The sequence below is a fragment of the Phasianus colchicus genome, chromosome 13, assembly GCF_987193195.1.
Source record: "Phasianus colchicus chromosome 13, bPhaCol1.hap1.1, whole genome shotgun sequence".
Lineage (NCBI taxonomy): Eukaryota > Metazoa > Chordata > Aves > Galliformes > Phasianidae > Phasianus > Phasianus colchicus.
The window spans coordinates 19342815-19358120 of NC_143448.1; the positions used below are offsets into that span (position 1 = coordinate 19342815).

The window sequence follows — 15306 nt, forward strand, 5'->3', positions numbered from 1 at the left end:
TGTATGCCTTGGATCCTTGTTTGTTCGGGTGCTTTTGTGCTGTGTGTGGCAATGCTAGAAATGGGAACTGACGTGGCTTCTTGAGATGGAGTTTTTTCTTTCTCCCTGGGATTTTGATCCAACACATGTATTGGAAACAAAACTCATTCTTACTGCCTGTGAATCTGTACCAGATGGGGGGCAACCCACAAATAATCCTGCCTCTCCTTCCTAAATAAAAAGGGAAAAGAAATCCATCTGGGATTTGTGCATAGTGCTGTTTTTATCTTGGAATAAATATGGGAGGATACTTTGCCTTGTAGCCAGCCTCCAGCAGCACAGAGGCGGTGTGCTTCGTGCAACATGAGGCATGAAGCTTTCCAGTCTTCCAGCTGGAGAGGTGGTTTCAGGATCTGTTATCAGAAAGGAATTTGTGTTCCAGGGTCTTACATCCTTTAATGGTTTGATGCTTATTCCTAATCCAAATGTTGCAGCAGAGCAATTCACCTTTCTGAGTTGCAGCAAAAGAGAAGCCATATAATGTTCTGTTTATGAAAACCTCCTGTAGGTTGTGTTGTTTTTTCCTTTTCCATGAAATCACTGTGCTCCTCAGAAGTTTGTTTAGAAGTCTCTTACATTTAGAATTACAGTCCTCCTCTTTAAAAATGAAGGCCAAGGCACTGCATAGCTATTAGGAGTGGAGCACACTGCTGGGGCTCCCTCTACTCCTCTTGGTCTGGTTGTTCCCAGCACCATCAGGTCATGTTCCTCAAATGCTGTTTTAGCAGAGCTGCAGCAAAAGCCCCCCCAGGAGTTTTTTTCCTTTTCAGGATGTTATTCCATTGATTGTTTTGTCTTATACAGTGAATTATCTGGCCTGCCTTGTGTGCAGCACAGGGAAGCCTAAAGCTTGCTGTTGTCTAAGTGGCTCTTGAATACTGTGTTCATCCCTCATTTTGTTCTGGCTGGTTTGGTTGTCTGATTTCTGTTTATTCATTTTAACGAGAGCAAAAAGATAAAATTGTGCCAAGGAATATCTAGTAGGAAAGATCTGGGTAGTTCTATTTAGGTGTATTGATAAAGGTAACAGGCCATATAGTCTCACAGGTCTTAAAGTATGCAATGGGTCAGTCAATCTGAATTTATGGAGAATAAATCTATCAGTCTAACTTGATATTTTTATATTTGAGATTAGTTGAACTGCTTAGGCTTCTGGTTGAATTGATAGTGCAAGGTATATTGCATGGTTTAATAAAATTAATACAGAGATCACAAGGTCAAAGTAAAAAGGGAAGGATTTGATTTAACAGTGAAAGGGCAGAGCTGCTCAGTGAGCGTGTTCCAGTTTTATCTCAAAGAGCAGTTTGTGTACTGTGGTGTTTGAAACTGACCTGGAAGGGAGACAAATGCTCCCCAGCAAAGCCAGAGAGCGGGCTGCTGGCTGAGGTGAGCCACTGGCACTGAGCCACCAGGGCTGTTGGTGAGCTCCGTGCTGGGCTGTCTGTCGGGAACTGCGGGATGCCAGGCTGCATCCTGAGAAGCGTGCAGTGCAGCATCACACCAAGGAGGTGGCAGAGCGTGACACCAGGGGTAAAGGTTGAGTGCGTTCCTCTCCTGCAGTAGTGGGAGCTCTTGCCTGCATTTGGCACTGCTACTTCAGGGAATGAATGCTACGGCTATGCCTCTGACTTTTAAAAATTTAGAGGAAAAACATGTAAATGATTAAAAGCTTGGAAAACATTATTTCTGGTGAGACAGTTGAGCTCAGTGTAGCTTATCGAAGTAAAGGTTACAAAATTGCAGTATGGAGGTTGTTGCATGTGGAATAGAAACTTGACAAAGGGCTTTTTGATCTAGAGGATGAAGCTGAAGTTGAAAAAGGTCCACTTGTTAAAGCAATTGCAGTTCAAACTGGAAACAGATATTTTTGCACATTAATCATTAGGTCATTAACTATGGAAACAGCTTAGCTAGATTTATAATGGATTCTCTATAAAGCTGAAGTTTTAAAGCTGGAAGGCATGTTTTTCAAACATCTTATTCGGATGAGAATTATTTCAGGAGTCCTGAGCCCTCTGCAGCAGTCAGAGGGATTGGTTTTAGGAACCAAGGAAAGGAGCTGCTGGTGCTGGCTGATGTGGTGGTAACAAATTTGTCTTCTCCACAGGCATCATTTTACCTGCATTTTGACAGAGTTTCATTTTTAAAATATAGTTTTCCCGATGCTCTTTGCATTCAGCTGCATTTTGACTGCTCTGAGTAAATTTTGCCCTTACCTGCTGCTACTTATAGAATCACAGAATCACCAAGGTTGGAAAAGACCTAAAAGTTCATGCAGTCCAACTGTTCACCTATTACCAATAGCTCCCACATGCTGAATTTCCATTTGCCATGTTGCCTTTTTTCTGTTGCTGCTTCCTTTCAACCCATTAACTACCCATGAAAGACCTCCAGGCTTGTTATGTGGCATCTTTGTGTTTTTAAGTGCCTTTTTGAATGTCTCCTGGAAAGCAAAAGCAACCTCTGCCAAACAGCTGCCCTTTTTCTGCATGCAAGCTGGCCCATCAGGGAGCTCAAGGGACTTGAGCTTCAATTGCAGGAACTACATCAAGGCCTTCTCCAAATTTACCTGCTAGGAGCAGCATCCATCAGTGTTCCTCTGAAGGGCACTGGCTCTGCTGATCCCGGGTGCTGGATGCTGCCTGCTGGGCACAGCCCCCATCTCCTGTGGCTCACCAAGTGATGGCCAGCAGGCCTGAAAGTGCTCAGCACATGAAGGAGGCATTAACAAAATTGTTTACCCATTTTATATGAGGATTAAAAAAGGAGGATCCCAAGTCTTTGTACTGGTGCTTAACTCCTGTGTTGCTGGGGCTGGCTTTAGTGCAGCTGCAGCATGCAGGTGCTACCTCAGCTCTTGTCCTGCCAGAAAACTCCCTGAAAAGGGAGGGCATATGCTGCAGGCTTCCTGTAGGTGAAGGAGAAGAACCTACGAGGTGAACTGCAAACGGGCATGGAAGCAGCATGTGCAATCAGCATCACAGTGCTGGAGCTGCCTTGGGAGCACTTCGGAGCTGAATGCTGGCAGCCCCTGCCTCTTTGTGAGCCCCAGTTCCTTATTAGCAGAATGCTTCTGTACACGGACTTAAGGCATACAGAGGAAGGGAGGGCTGGGAGCTCCAAATGTGTTGCAATTAGCTTATAAATGGAACAACTGTGAGAGGAGGTTTAGTTTGTCATGGTGTTGCAGTACCAGCCATTGTGAAGGATGTATGGTGCCAGCTCCTGTAGGGTGAGCTGGGCTGTGCCTCGTTAAATAAGTGTGCAATGAGCAAGTGTATAATGCTGTCTACAGCAGCCACCAAGTGTACAATTAGTCCATTAGTGTTTAGCATCAAGTTTTACTGCACTCTTAGACATCTAACTATTGTTACTGTTTCTGAATTTCAAGTATTTGTTACATTTTATAAATCTGACCAGCTCTCATTCTATGCATTTGAGGCCCAGAGTTTCCATACACCCCCTGGATGAATAGAGCCAGCCCAAAGGATGGGGGAAGCACAACAGCTGTTTGCTGCTTCCCACTGTGGTCCTCCCAAAGCACCAAGCTTTGTGGGAAGGGGATGCCAGCATGAGCTGAGCTACATCACTGAGAAGGAAGCTGAGCTGTGGAGCTGTGACTTGGATTCTTGAAAATGGCTGGGTATAGATGTAGAGTGGTTTGAGCAGGAAAAATTTGGCCATGACAGTTGTTCTACTTAAAACTAATAACGAGTTAAAGCTGAGAAAATGTCGAGCTTTTGCAGATGCAGGATTTGTCTTCCTGTCAGAGGAAAAAATCCTTCAGATGGCATCAGTTAAAAGTGAGCCTCTGCCAAAGATCTTGTTCAGAGCATTGTAACCAAGCAGCACGATTGTTCCTGCACTGTGCCAGGAAAGTGACAATTTCTGGACAAACAACGTGTGAGCAATGCTGACCAGATTTGGTGGCAGGGGGGAGCGAATGGGGTTCTCCGCAGCATTCATTCCATAGTGGTCTAAACATGGATAATTTTCAAGCTTGCAGTTAATAAACATTGTGCAATCACTCTCCTTCTGTTCTAAACTTATTCGTAAGGCAGATCTCCATGGCCAGCCAGTGCACTTATGTGGCTGAGTACTGTCTTGTCTTTCCAGTTTCATGAATGCCTGCTCTTTGGTCAGCAGATGCTGATTCTGCACATTATCTAATACTGTATGTAATAACAATAATTTGACTTTTTATAATCACAGGTGTAGTGAAAGGCCCTGATAAATTCCAGTCACCTGCTCAGGAAGTGTGATGAGTGAGCAGCAAAGAAGTTGTCAGATAAGTGCCATAAGGTCTGTTCCTGTGACAGTATGGCTGCGTGCTCGGGGATGAGCTCTGGGCAGCAGAGCATTGCCTCGTGCCACCACGTGCTTGCCAACATTCCAGCAGCACATGAGAACACAAACCATCATGGCCATGTATGTGGGAGAAGGATCTTCAACAGAAAGATGAAAGGGACACAAAAAAACACAGCATTTATTTACATGAATACTTATAAAGGAGTGTATCTTCCCACTCCCACAGCTGTCAGCAGCATCTAGATCTAGAATTTATCTAATTGCAGCTTTCATGGGAGCTGCAGCAGCCGCGTGAGAAGCAGTACCTGGCTGGGGCATCCCAGGAGTGAGCAGAACAGCAGCGAGCACAAACCAGCAGCTGCTGATGTGGTAAGCAGGCAAGGAAAATCAGTGAGAACCGGCTGCTGTGGTCCTGGATGTTAGCTGACACAATCTGGGGACCAAGGGAACTGGTAGCACCAGTCAGCTACGAGATGAAGCTGCCATGTGGCTCTGAAGCTCTTCATAGATAGAATGTCCATCCTTAGCGTTACATAGTCCCACTCTTTACTCCTTTTAAAACCCGAGTTAGCCAGATAGTTGGGAAATCACTAAAGCACACGCTGCTCAAGTGCCCAGCTGATGCAGCCATTGGAGCAACGAGGAAACTCCTGATTGTTGCTAATGACGGTACTAACGATCGTCTCGTAAATAGCAGCCGGCCCAGTGGCCTCCAGCGGCCCAGTGCCTCCATTACGAGGCTGAAGTGGATGCTGGTGTCACACACAAGGCTGCCCCATCTCCAGGGACGCTGCTGGCAGAAATTACTATAGAACAGTTTCCTGCCAACCTCAGCAGCTCTAATGAGTCAGGAAGCAGTAATCTGGGAGTAGGGCAGCTGTTGAAAGAGCCTAATTATTTTCTGACAGCAGATAATGCAGATAAAAAATACAACACCTACACAGGGTTAGACATTGCAAGCAGGGCTAGTGACTCTACACGTGCACCTGCCAATGTACATACACAAGCCCTGTGCAGACTACTTCCCACTCACACCTGCTGCTATCCACTGCTTACATGGGGAGAAGAGTTTAATTATAAAACAAGGAAATACCTTAATTATGCAGAATACATACATTTTAATAGAAGTCTCATGTTTCGGTGCCTGGCAGTTAACTGGCTGAGATTTTCTTGTATTTCAGCTATGTTACTCTATATAGAATCACTAAGATTGGAAAAGACCTGTAAGTTCAAGTCCAACAATGAGGGCTTTTGAGTGGGAGTGAAGTGGGGAAGGATAGAGCCAAGCATCTCCACACGCCAAGGGCAGCACCCCTGACCAGAACTTGTCACTCTGTAAATCTCTGCTGTGACGACTGGGGAAAAAATGCATCAGTGTGTTCAGTCAGCTGAGGGCCCTTCTGCTCCAAACAGGTTGCAGGTTTCCTTTTCTTTGTTATTTAAACTTCCCTTGTTTGTGCAATTTGCACAGCTACAAAGCACTCACTTTTTCCACCACAGTCACCGCGTGCAGTTCCCCCTTCTGGGATACTAAATATCTTCCCCATCAGCCAAATTACCATTTGAAAAGAACCTGCAAAGCACCAAGAGCCCACAGCAAATCTGCCTGGAGCTACTAGCCCAGGCTCAAGCTAGATGTTGCATCCAAAGCTAAGCACACAAAATGCTCAAAAGTCAAAAAAAGTACAGAAAAATGCATAAGATCAGTACTTGTTAATCTACAACGCCCTTTGGCAGTCCAGCCTTTCCCATGTCTGGATTTGTCACCAAGAGTGCCCAGTACTGCACAAGCCATGAGAGGCCACGCAGGATCAGAAAATCTCTGTTCGATTCCAGTGACACAGATGGGGCAACACTTATATCAACCTGCATGCACATCAGTGCGCTCACTCTGCCGTGCACGTACTTGTGTCATCAGGCAACCCCCAAATCATGCCAGTTCCTGAAAGCAAGGCACATTTGGGGATTTGGTGCTAAGCCTGCTGGGCTGTGCCAGCCAGTGGTGCCCTCCAGTCCCCAGGAGGAACTGTTTGAATTCCTCCTATGCTGTCCTGATTGTTTCGGCAAGGAACACAGAATAGGTTTCACTTCCTGGTCACATAGCCCAGAACTACAGACAGCGGGGAGCCTGCAGCTGGTGGGAACACACAGGGACAGATTTGATTAAATCTCGTAGCTGCCCTTACAGCTTAAAGCTCACCTGGGTCTGGGCTGAAGCTGGAAGCTGAGGTCTTGCAGGATTCTAACTCTCTTTTTCCCCACTTTTAGCCTCGTTCTGTGCTGTCACCTGTGCTCTATCTCTGGGCCTGTCTTGATGTGCTTCACCTCTGTTGCAGACCACCTGCTGGCAGCACCTTCTCAGGACAGCACAGCAGAGGTGCTGGCTTCCAGGCAGTGTGTTAACTGCCGGAATGAAGGAGCTGCACTGCCCCAGGGACGCCAGAGCCTCTGCCAGGATGGGCGCACGCTGCCTGCTCGCAGCTCTGCCCTGCTCCGCTCCGCACAGAACGGCTCTCAGTGCTCTGCTCCGGGTCGCCGGGCCGGCACCCGGCTCACTCCATGTCAGCGCGCAGCACAGCAGTGCTGCTGACGGGCAACGGGACCCTCCCGTGTTCATTTACAGACTGCCTCCGCTCCTGACTCCGGCTGGCACAGACAGGAGCGCGGCTCTCCCTTCTTTCGTGCCCTTTCCGGTACTTTTACACAGCGACGAGACCCCCGGCCTCCTTCGGGCGGGCAGGGCAGGGCAGGCCCGGCTCCCTCAGCCTCTCCTCACAGGAGGGCTCCCAGTACTTCAGCACTTCGGCGGCCCTGTACTGGCTTCTCCAGAGCACATCCATACCTCCGCGGTTCTGAGGGCGCAGATCCGGACGCACAACTCCGCACGCAGCCCCACGGCCGCCCGCCTCCCCTCAGCGCCTCCGCGCGAGGCCCCTCGGCCCCGCCCCCCCCCGTTCTAGACGCTTCCGCGCCCCCCGCCGCCACCGCGGCTCTTCCGCCTGCCGCCCCTCCGCCCTCCTGGCGCATGCGCACGACCTCCCTCGCGCCGCTCGCTCCCGAAACGCCTCTCCCCTCGCCGCGCGGTTCCGAGCCGGCCCGCGCGGACCGCTCCGCGCAGGCGCAGAAGGCCGGGCCTCGGCGCCGTTCCATCTCCTCGTCTCCCCGCCCTCCGCGGCGCATGCGCGGGCCGGCGGCGCCGGCGTTCCTGGCGCGCGCCCCCTCCCCGCGGCCCCGCGCAGGCGCAGAGCGGTGCCGGAGGGGGCGGGCGGCGCGTTCCGTTGGCAGCGGCCGGTTCCTGTCAGCGGCGGGTGGCGGCGGCGCCCGGTCCCGACGGCGAGCGGAGCTCCCCGGCCTGGCCCGACCCGGTCCGCCCCGCGGCGAGCGGAGCGCCGCGCTCTCCCCCGCCGGTGCCCGCCCTCCCCTCCCCGGGGCGGCGGAGGCAGCAGCAGCGCCCCCCCCCCGGGCCGGCCCCCTCCCGCCGCCGCCCCCCTCGCCCCAGCCGGGCCGCGGAGCTGCGATGCCCTCGGACTTCATCTCTCTGCTCAGCGCCGACCTCGACCTCGAGTCCCCCAAGTCCCTCTACTCCAAGGGTGAGCGGCGCCGGGGGGGGCCGGCCGTGGGGGCGGGGGGTGGGGGGGCGCGCGGCGGGCCGCGTTGAGCTCCGCGGCCGCCCGCCGCGGCGATGCTCGGCTCCGGGCCCGCTCGGCCCGCCCGCCCCGGCCGCATTCCTGGCCCGGCCGCGGCCGCCTCAAGAATGCGTCCCGACAGGTTCTGCCCGCGGGGGCGGCGGGGGGCTCGCGGCCCGCCCGGGAATGCGGATGGGCCTCGCGGGGCCTGCGGCGGGGAACGGCGCTGCGGGGGGAGCGGAGCGGGGCGGCGGGGCCGGGGGAGCGGCGGCGTCCAGCGCGTGCGGCGGGACAAAGGCTGCGACCGCCGCTCCGCTCGCTGGAAAGGCTGTAACGTCGCCGGGCTGGGTGAAACGGTCGGAGGGGCGGCGATGTGGGGATGCGCGGCCGGACAGACGGCGCTGTGTGGCACGGGGGCGGCTGTGCGGAGCTGGACGTCGGAGGAAGGATCAAAGTGGGGTTTTTTTCGATATATATTTAGGGTTTTTGCAGCTGACGTTAACGTGCTCGTTAACTGTGAGGCATGTGTCGGTAACGCTGGAACTAGAAGAAATAAAAACAGTTTCACGAATAAAGTACAACTTCAGAGCTCTCGCTGCTCGGGGCCGTTGCCGGGCGGCGCTCTGTACTCCTTACAGCCCTATTGCTGTGGGGCCCTGGTGCTGCCCTGTTGGACTCCGTGGTCCCGATGGGTCCTCCCCAACTTGGGATATTTTATGGTTCTGTGGCCTAACATACGCGTGTGCCACCCGGCTTTGCTCTAGCCACAGCAGTGGAAGCGGGCAGCTCTAACAAAGAAAGAAAATAAAAATACAGCTGGTGAGGAAGTCAATTTAAATAATCGTTTGAATGGTTGTCTTGAGAATTTGAGAAGTGCGTTATTAAAACAGTCTGTAAAGCATCACAACATAAAGGTGTTCTCTCTAAGAATGAGGTTTCCTCAAGGGCTTGTGCTTAACTGCACAGAACTTGTGGGCTCACTCATCTTGCTGTGAATTGCCGACGTCTTCGATTTGTTTCAGTTTAATGGGATGATTGAGTGTCAGCTTCAGGTAGGAAGAGCCTCTCAAACTGGTTCATCAGGAGCACATTCTTTTGGGGGCACTGCTGTGGGGTCACAGCCCGCAGAGGGATGGCTCGTGCTGGGAGTGCCCATAGGAGCTGTGGGTGCAGCTGTGTGGACAGAGCGGTGGAGGAGACCCTAAAACAAGATCTGCTTTTTGTATCTTGTCATAGTGAGCGATGGAGGAGATGTTAGTTTGGAATGCGTTTTGATCTAAATTGGAAGTTAGAATGAATGGTATACTCACGCAGAATAAATAATTAATCTCTCCTCTGTGCTGCATGGTTTGTTGGCATGATGTTAGCAGGATTTTGGAAAAGATATTAGTGGTTATCTGATTAATTGGGACACGCTTGGTTGCCATTTTATTTTATAGATGGGTACAGATAAACTTATTCTGTGCACTTATGCTCTGGATAAACTTATCCTGGATCGGAGTGTAAGTACAACTGATGAGATAAAGGAAGGAGGTCTGCACAGAGCTGTGTGCTGGTGGGGGGGGAGGCTGTGCTGGGAGCAGGGCAGCGCTGCCCCATGGCTGGGATCCTGCTCACAGGCTGCCCCGTGGCTTTTCCTCCGTGCCCTGGGTTGTGACTCTGGCTGCATTGCGTGGTGCCTGCGTGTGAGTGCCAGCTGTGGTCACCGAGGTGTTTTGGTCAGGAGTGAAGCAGGAGGACTGGGGTCTTCCAGGGGGTCAATGAAGCTTCCTAACGTTTGTGCTTTGCTTGGTTGAAAGGACAGCAGAAGAGTATTAGTGCTCGGATTAAATCATGCCGTCTGCTCTTAGGGAAAAAGAGAGGTTATATTTGAATGTGCAGAGAGTTGGGATGAGGCTGCTGTGGTGCTTTGTGGCACGGCCTGGCCTGCTCCTCATGGCTGTTACGTCACCCGGCGCGCTGTCACTGCGCGTTAACGTTCTCTCTGCATGGCCACTTCAGTGCAGATTCTTGTCCTCATGTTTCTGTCACAATGTCCAACATAACTTCTGAACCCTCACAGACAAGAGGTGAAATGGCAATCGAAAGAGAGTCACTGGTTTAAAATTTGCTCTGATTATTCTTTTGAGGATGCTTTTTCCCATTCATGTTTAGCTTGGGAAAGGGAATATTTTCCTTTGAGTGTCCCAAGAGCTTTATCTTCCAGTTTGTACTTCTGCACTTGCAGCTCACAAGCAGTTCCAGCTTGCATGCATCCACACTTGCTGAGTTCAGACAGTCTCTTCCCTCTATTTTCCTCACTGCTCTGCTCACACCAATGTTTCTGTAGCCCTACATCGAACTGCTGGCTTGGGGAACAATCATGTTAAAACAAACTCAGTTTTTCCCTTCTTCATTCTCCTTTAAAAAAAAAAAAAAAGAAAGAAAGAAAAAAAAGAAGAGGAGAAGAGAAATTATAGTTTTATGACTGCGGATGGAGTTTGCTGTGGGTCTCCTCGAATGACTTACACTGACTCAAGGAAGGGATGTGTGGAAACTAGCTGTGGGAAGGGTGGGCCCACGTCTGGCTCAGCGTGCCCAGCAAGCAGCTGTGATCTCGGGGCTGTGGGATCCCCGGCCTTTGGGACACAGCTGCCAGGCTGTGAGTGCTGAGTGGAGGCTCTGGGGATGGAGCTCATCCCTGTAGTGCTGAGGACCTCACGCTGAGGACTGGAAAGCTGGCTTTTGGTGTAGAGTACATAACCAGTACTTCTGAAAAGTAGATCCTTTTAACCATTGTCAAAGGATGGTGTCTGCTAATAGATAATAGAGAGAGTGATAATTTTCAGTCTTCTGCTCTTTATATAACATACTGTCCTTTTTGAAATAAAACAACCCAAAAGTGCATACGGATTGGTAATGCAGTAGAAAAATCACTGAAGTGTAAAACCAAAAACCTTGAGGCTGGTTGTTCTGTGGTTGAATATCATATGCAACATTCAAATATAACAAAGTTAACTATTCATTATGAACAGGCAAAGGTACAAAATTGCAATCAAAGCAGTTCATTCAATGTCAAGCACTAAATCTGAACTGATTGAATGCACTAATTTAGCTAATGCTTTCATTTTGAACAGCTAAAAAGTAACGTGTACTAAAAGTTGCATCTTTTCACTGGAGCAGGTAAGGTCAGAGCTCTTTTTTTTTTTTTTTCCCCCTGTTTTGTTTTTCATATCTGAATACCTGTAAAACTGCAGGGCTTTTTGGAGCTTGGAAGCAACAAGAAAAATGTGAGCGGTCTCCTGAATAGCTCCTTTGCCCTGAAAATGTCACATAGTCAAAACTCGGTTTCCTTCCGTGCTTATGTGACTGTGATCTATTTGTGCCCACTGGGATTTATTGGTGCACTACATATGCTTTGTAGCATTTTTTTTTTTTATTTACTAGAATTCTTTTTCTTTCCATGATCCAAGAAGTAACTCTAGCAAGGCAATGAATGAATGATCAAAGTAGAGTGGAACAGATGCTTTATGAAAACAGCAAGAGCCTGCTTTTACTTTTGAACTTCAGAACAAATACAGGCAGTTTTCAGGAGTAGAAATAACACGTTTTATCTTCTTTGAGGAGCTCCAAGGAGGTGCTGCAGCAGGCTGTGCTGAGTGGTTCTTTCTGCGGGCTGATGGTGACCAGAGCACAGTTCTTCCGAAGCCCTGTGAGTTTGCCAGCCTTGGACATGTCTGACTCTCCTTTGAGTCCATCTGTCTTATTGGCTTTAAAATCAGAGCTATGGAGTATGTTGCTGCAAAATGATTGTCTGGATTTGGGGCAGGGTATTGAAAATTCCCAGCTTTTCTCACTAGAATTAGAAAATTCTGTTGGAACAGCCTCTCACTCTGCTGTGTGTTCCTACCCAGCTCCATACACTGTGCCAACACAATGTTTTCTTATGTCTCCAAATGAATGGGATTGGGAAACCAGTCTAGGAGCACACAGTGCTTTGAGTCAGGTTTTCTGATGTTCTGCCCCTCATCTGGCTTACTGTGCAGCTACAGTGTGGTGGTATCCAGACAAGACAGGGCAAATGAGGGCTGGGGTTCGGTGCTGGGGAGGCAGGCTTTGGGGCAGAGCTGCCAGCCATGTGGCTCTGTCTCAGGACGAGGTGCTCCCTGTACCTTGCCTGCCCTGCCTGCCCCGTGGTTCTGCATTGGAGGCTTCTCAGGATCCAGAAGTTGGAAAACTACGTGCAGCTGCTGTGCAGGTTTTCCTGATTGCTGATATGCTGCAGAGGAAGAAAGTCTTTCTCAATGCTTTCCTTTCCTCTCGCCTTCATCTTTATTTTTTTTAGTTCATTATATACTTTGTGGACACGAGGTTTTGCCTCTTTTCATTCCTTGTACTAAGTTTTTTCTTTGTTTTTCTTATATTTTTGATACTTGCTCTAATAGACTCTGAAGGAGTAGTAATGATTTCTTTCACACAAAAAGATAGCGGCCTGACCTCATTCTGAAGTTCAGATACGCTGCTAATCTTAGCAGGAATTGGTGAGTGGCCAAAGTGCAGGTGAAGTAAGGTACGTGCTCGTCCCTCTGTGCTTTATCACCTGTGTTATCTTCCCTGTGTTTATGTTAAGAGTAAACTGATGAGGGTGAATATTCTTTGGATAAGATTTGGCTTTCTCATTAGTAAGTACAGCAGCTGATTTGAAGACTGACTGAAATGAACTCATGGGTCTTACTTTGAACTGTATCGTAACAGACTGCTGGGCACGTGGTAAAATCCAAAGGAACTATTTGCAAAAGCATGCGGTGCTTCAGCAGGGTTTGAAGTGTAAACGCTCAGCATCTGTTCGTAGAACGAATCCCAAGTTGAACGGACCCATAAGGCTGTCCAGTTGGGCTCCTGAACATTATGGTTATTCTCTGCTACATTGTATGGTATTCTCAGTTACTTTCTGTATTCACTGTGTGGCTCTTGGTCTGGGTAGCAAGTGTCCCTGCAGCAGCGTAGGGAATGCTTTCCCATTGGGGTGGGTGTGCTGAGGAGTTGCCCTCCCAGTCCCATCCATCAATTGTCCCGACAGCAGCTGGAGAGCTTTTGCAGTTGCTTTGTAAATAATTGGAAAGGATTTGGGGTCACCTTGCAAAGTTTATGAAACTGGTGCAACGTACCAAATAATGCAGAGGTTTGTTATTAAAGGCAGGTCTGAGTTGTGGTGAAGTTTGTTTGGCAAACAGAAGGCAGACGGATAGCAATCAATGCCAGTGCTTGGCAAGAAGAGGCCTGTAGGAAAGAAAGATTTATAGGCAACAATAAAAAATGTTTTCACTTGTTGGAGTTGTGCTCCAGTTCAGACAAACAGCCACTTACACATCAGTTGTTTCAGTCGCATTGTCCAGAGCCCTGATATTTTGTATGGATTTGCTGAGCAGAAGAATCTGTAAGTTTTGATAGCAGCATTACAGAGTGATTGGAAAATAATAAGCTGCAGAGTTCAGTAGTTTCCATGAACCCATGCAGTTTGTATTTCCTTGTGCATAGAGGAACACGATCTGCTCATACACCGCTGATGGTGGCTGTGCAAGATACTGTGTGCAGTGGGGCAGGCAGGAGTGACTCCCGGAGCTGTCCTGACCCAAGGCTGGCCATGCCCAGCATCCTCAGTCTTGCTTGTGTGGGCTGCTCCAGTCCCGTTGTCATCCTCAGGGCCCAGGTGCATGTCAGGCTGTGAATTCTTGTTCAAGTGTTCTTGTTGCTGTTGGGACTTTTATGAGTTCTCACATCAGCAGTTCGTGTCCAGTGTCAATCTGCACCTGCTCGTCTTATTGGGTTGAGTTATTCTTCTTGAATGTAGCAGTTTATTTTCCCAGAATTTGTAGAAAATGTGTCGGTTTTGTATCCTATTGCCTCTTGTCTTGAAGGTATCTGAGGGGTTTGGGCCCTACTGGAAGCTGGAGCCTGCTGCTCCCTTAGCAGAGGGGTTACACCTGTTCAGCAGAAGCGTGTTCCTTTGGAATTGACTTTCTCTGTGTTGTGGAGTTTGGTGCTCCAGGCATGTGCCCCCATTCAGCAGTTTTAAACTCTTCTCTGCTTTTGCTAGAGAACGTCCATTGGTTCTTGGCTGTAAGTATGTTTGAGTGAGCATGTGCCCTTCCTTTGCCTACACACAGATTTCCTTTGGGTATAAGGCTTTGTTTTTCTTCTAGAGCATCTGTATTCTAGATGAGGCCTTCTGCCTCACCTTGAAACCTGAGCTGTACCTGGGATGGAGCTGCTCCTCAATCAGATGGGGAAATCATTTGGTTTCTTATTTTGTGGCCTGAGAAGATTCAGTTTAATCTTCAGCACTTTGTTTAAGTTGTGTGCTGCCAATTCAGTAGAAAAGGTGCTTTCAGAGGCGTGGTAGCAAGGAAGGGATTATATTGTTTAGAGTAAAATTAAGTACTGCTTGCTGTACAGGTATTTCAATACATTAATACAATAGCAAAAGAATTCATTTCAGAAGATTACCTTTCTACCCCTGAGCCAGGGAATCTGCAGGGTTTTATGTTTACTGAATTAAGCTTTAACATGGAAAGAAAGCTGAAGCCCTGGGAACTGGGAGCAGTGCCTGATGCAGTGGGATACCAGTACCTGCTGAAGGAACTCTGAGAATGAGGCTCCCCCTTAAAAATTCAGTAAGGAAGGACAAGTTAATGGAGCTGGAGAGCTCTTCAGAATAGCAGCAGGGAGGCTGTGATGCCCTGCTCCCTTCTGAGGTATGTCTGAGTCCCCGGAAGCTTTTGCTGGGGTGTCCAGCAAGCATCGTTATCTGCACGCCAGCTGATTACCCCCATGAACTCTAACCCCCAGCGGGCTTATCTTCTGTTAAATTATCTTTCTGTGGATCCTCATCGAGCTTTAGCACATACAAAGTGTTGCACATGCAAAACCAAGGAATTGAGTGTGGGGGGGTCATTGATGATAAACCACAGATAACCAGGCCTTGCTTTTTTAGTTAGTTTTCATGGCTTCAGAATTAAAGACACCCAGTGCAGTGAGCAGGCAGTGATTTAAAACAAGATTTATTTGGTTGTGTGGTTTTTTTTTTGTTTGTTTTTTGTTTTTTTTTTGTACACCATTTAATTTCATTGATTGATGTTTTGGGTGGTAAAAGGATCAATGACTCGAGGTGTCAGATCTGTAGGGATACACCTGCTTAGTGAAGCACAAAGGAAGGGAGCCAGTCTGCAGCTGCTTGTAGAGCCTGGAGGGTATTTTGTGCGAAGCTTATTGGTTCTTGTAAACCTTTCCTTGTAGTCTGCTGCTATCAGAGAAAAGATATCTCTGTTTAGTTTGATTTGGCATTACCATCCCT

At 48.8% G+C, this 15306-nt stretch overlaps 1 protein-coding gene across 2 annotated transcripts in view; it reads left to right on the forward strand.

The window, feature by feature from the left end:
- The first annotated feature begins 7785 nt into the window (after positions 1-7785).
- The window catches only part of NFAT5 (nuclear factor of activated T cells 5), a 55334-nt gene continuing 47813 nt past the window's right edge, over positions 7786-15306 (forward strand). For both annotated transcript variants that reach the window (XM_031615013.2, XM_031615014.2), the window contains exon 1: positions 7786-7937. In XM_031615013.2, coding sequence (XP_031470873.1) covers positions 7865-7937 — 73 coding nt within the window. In that variant the 5' untranslated portion in view covers positions 7786-7864. The remainder of the gene's footprint in view (positions 7938-15306) is intronic.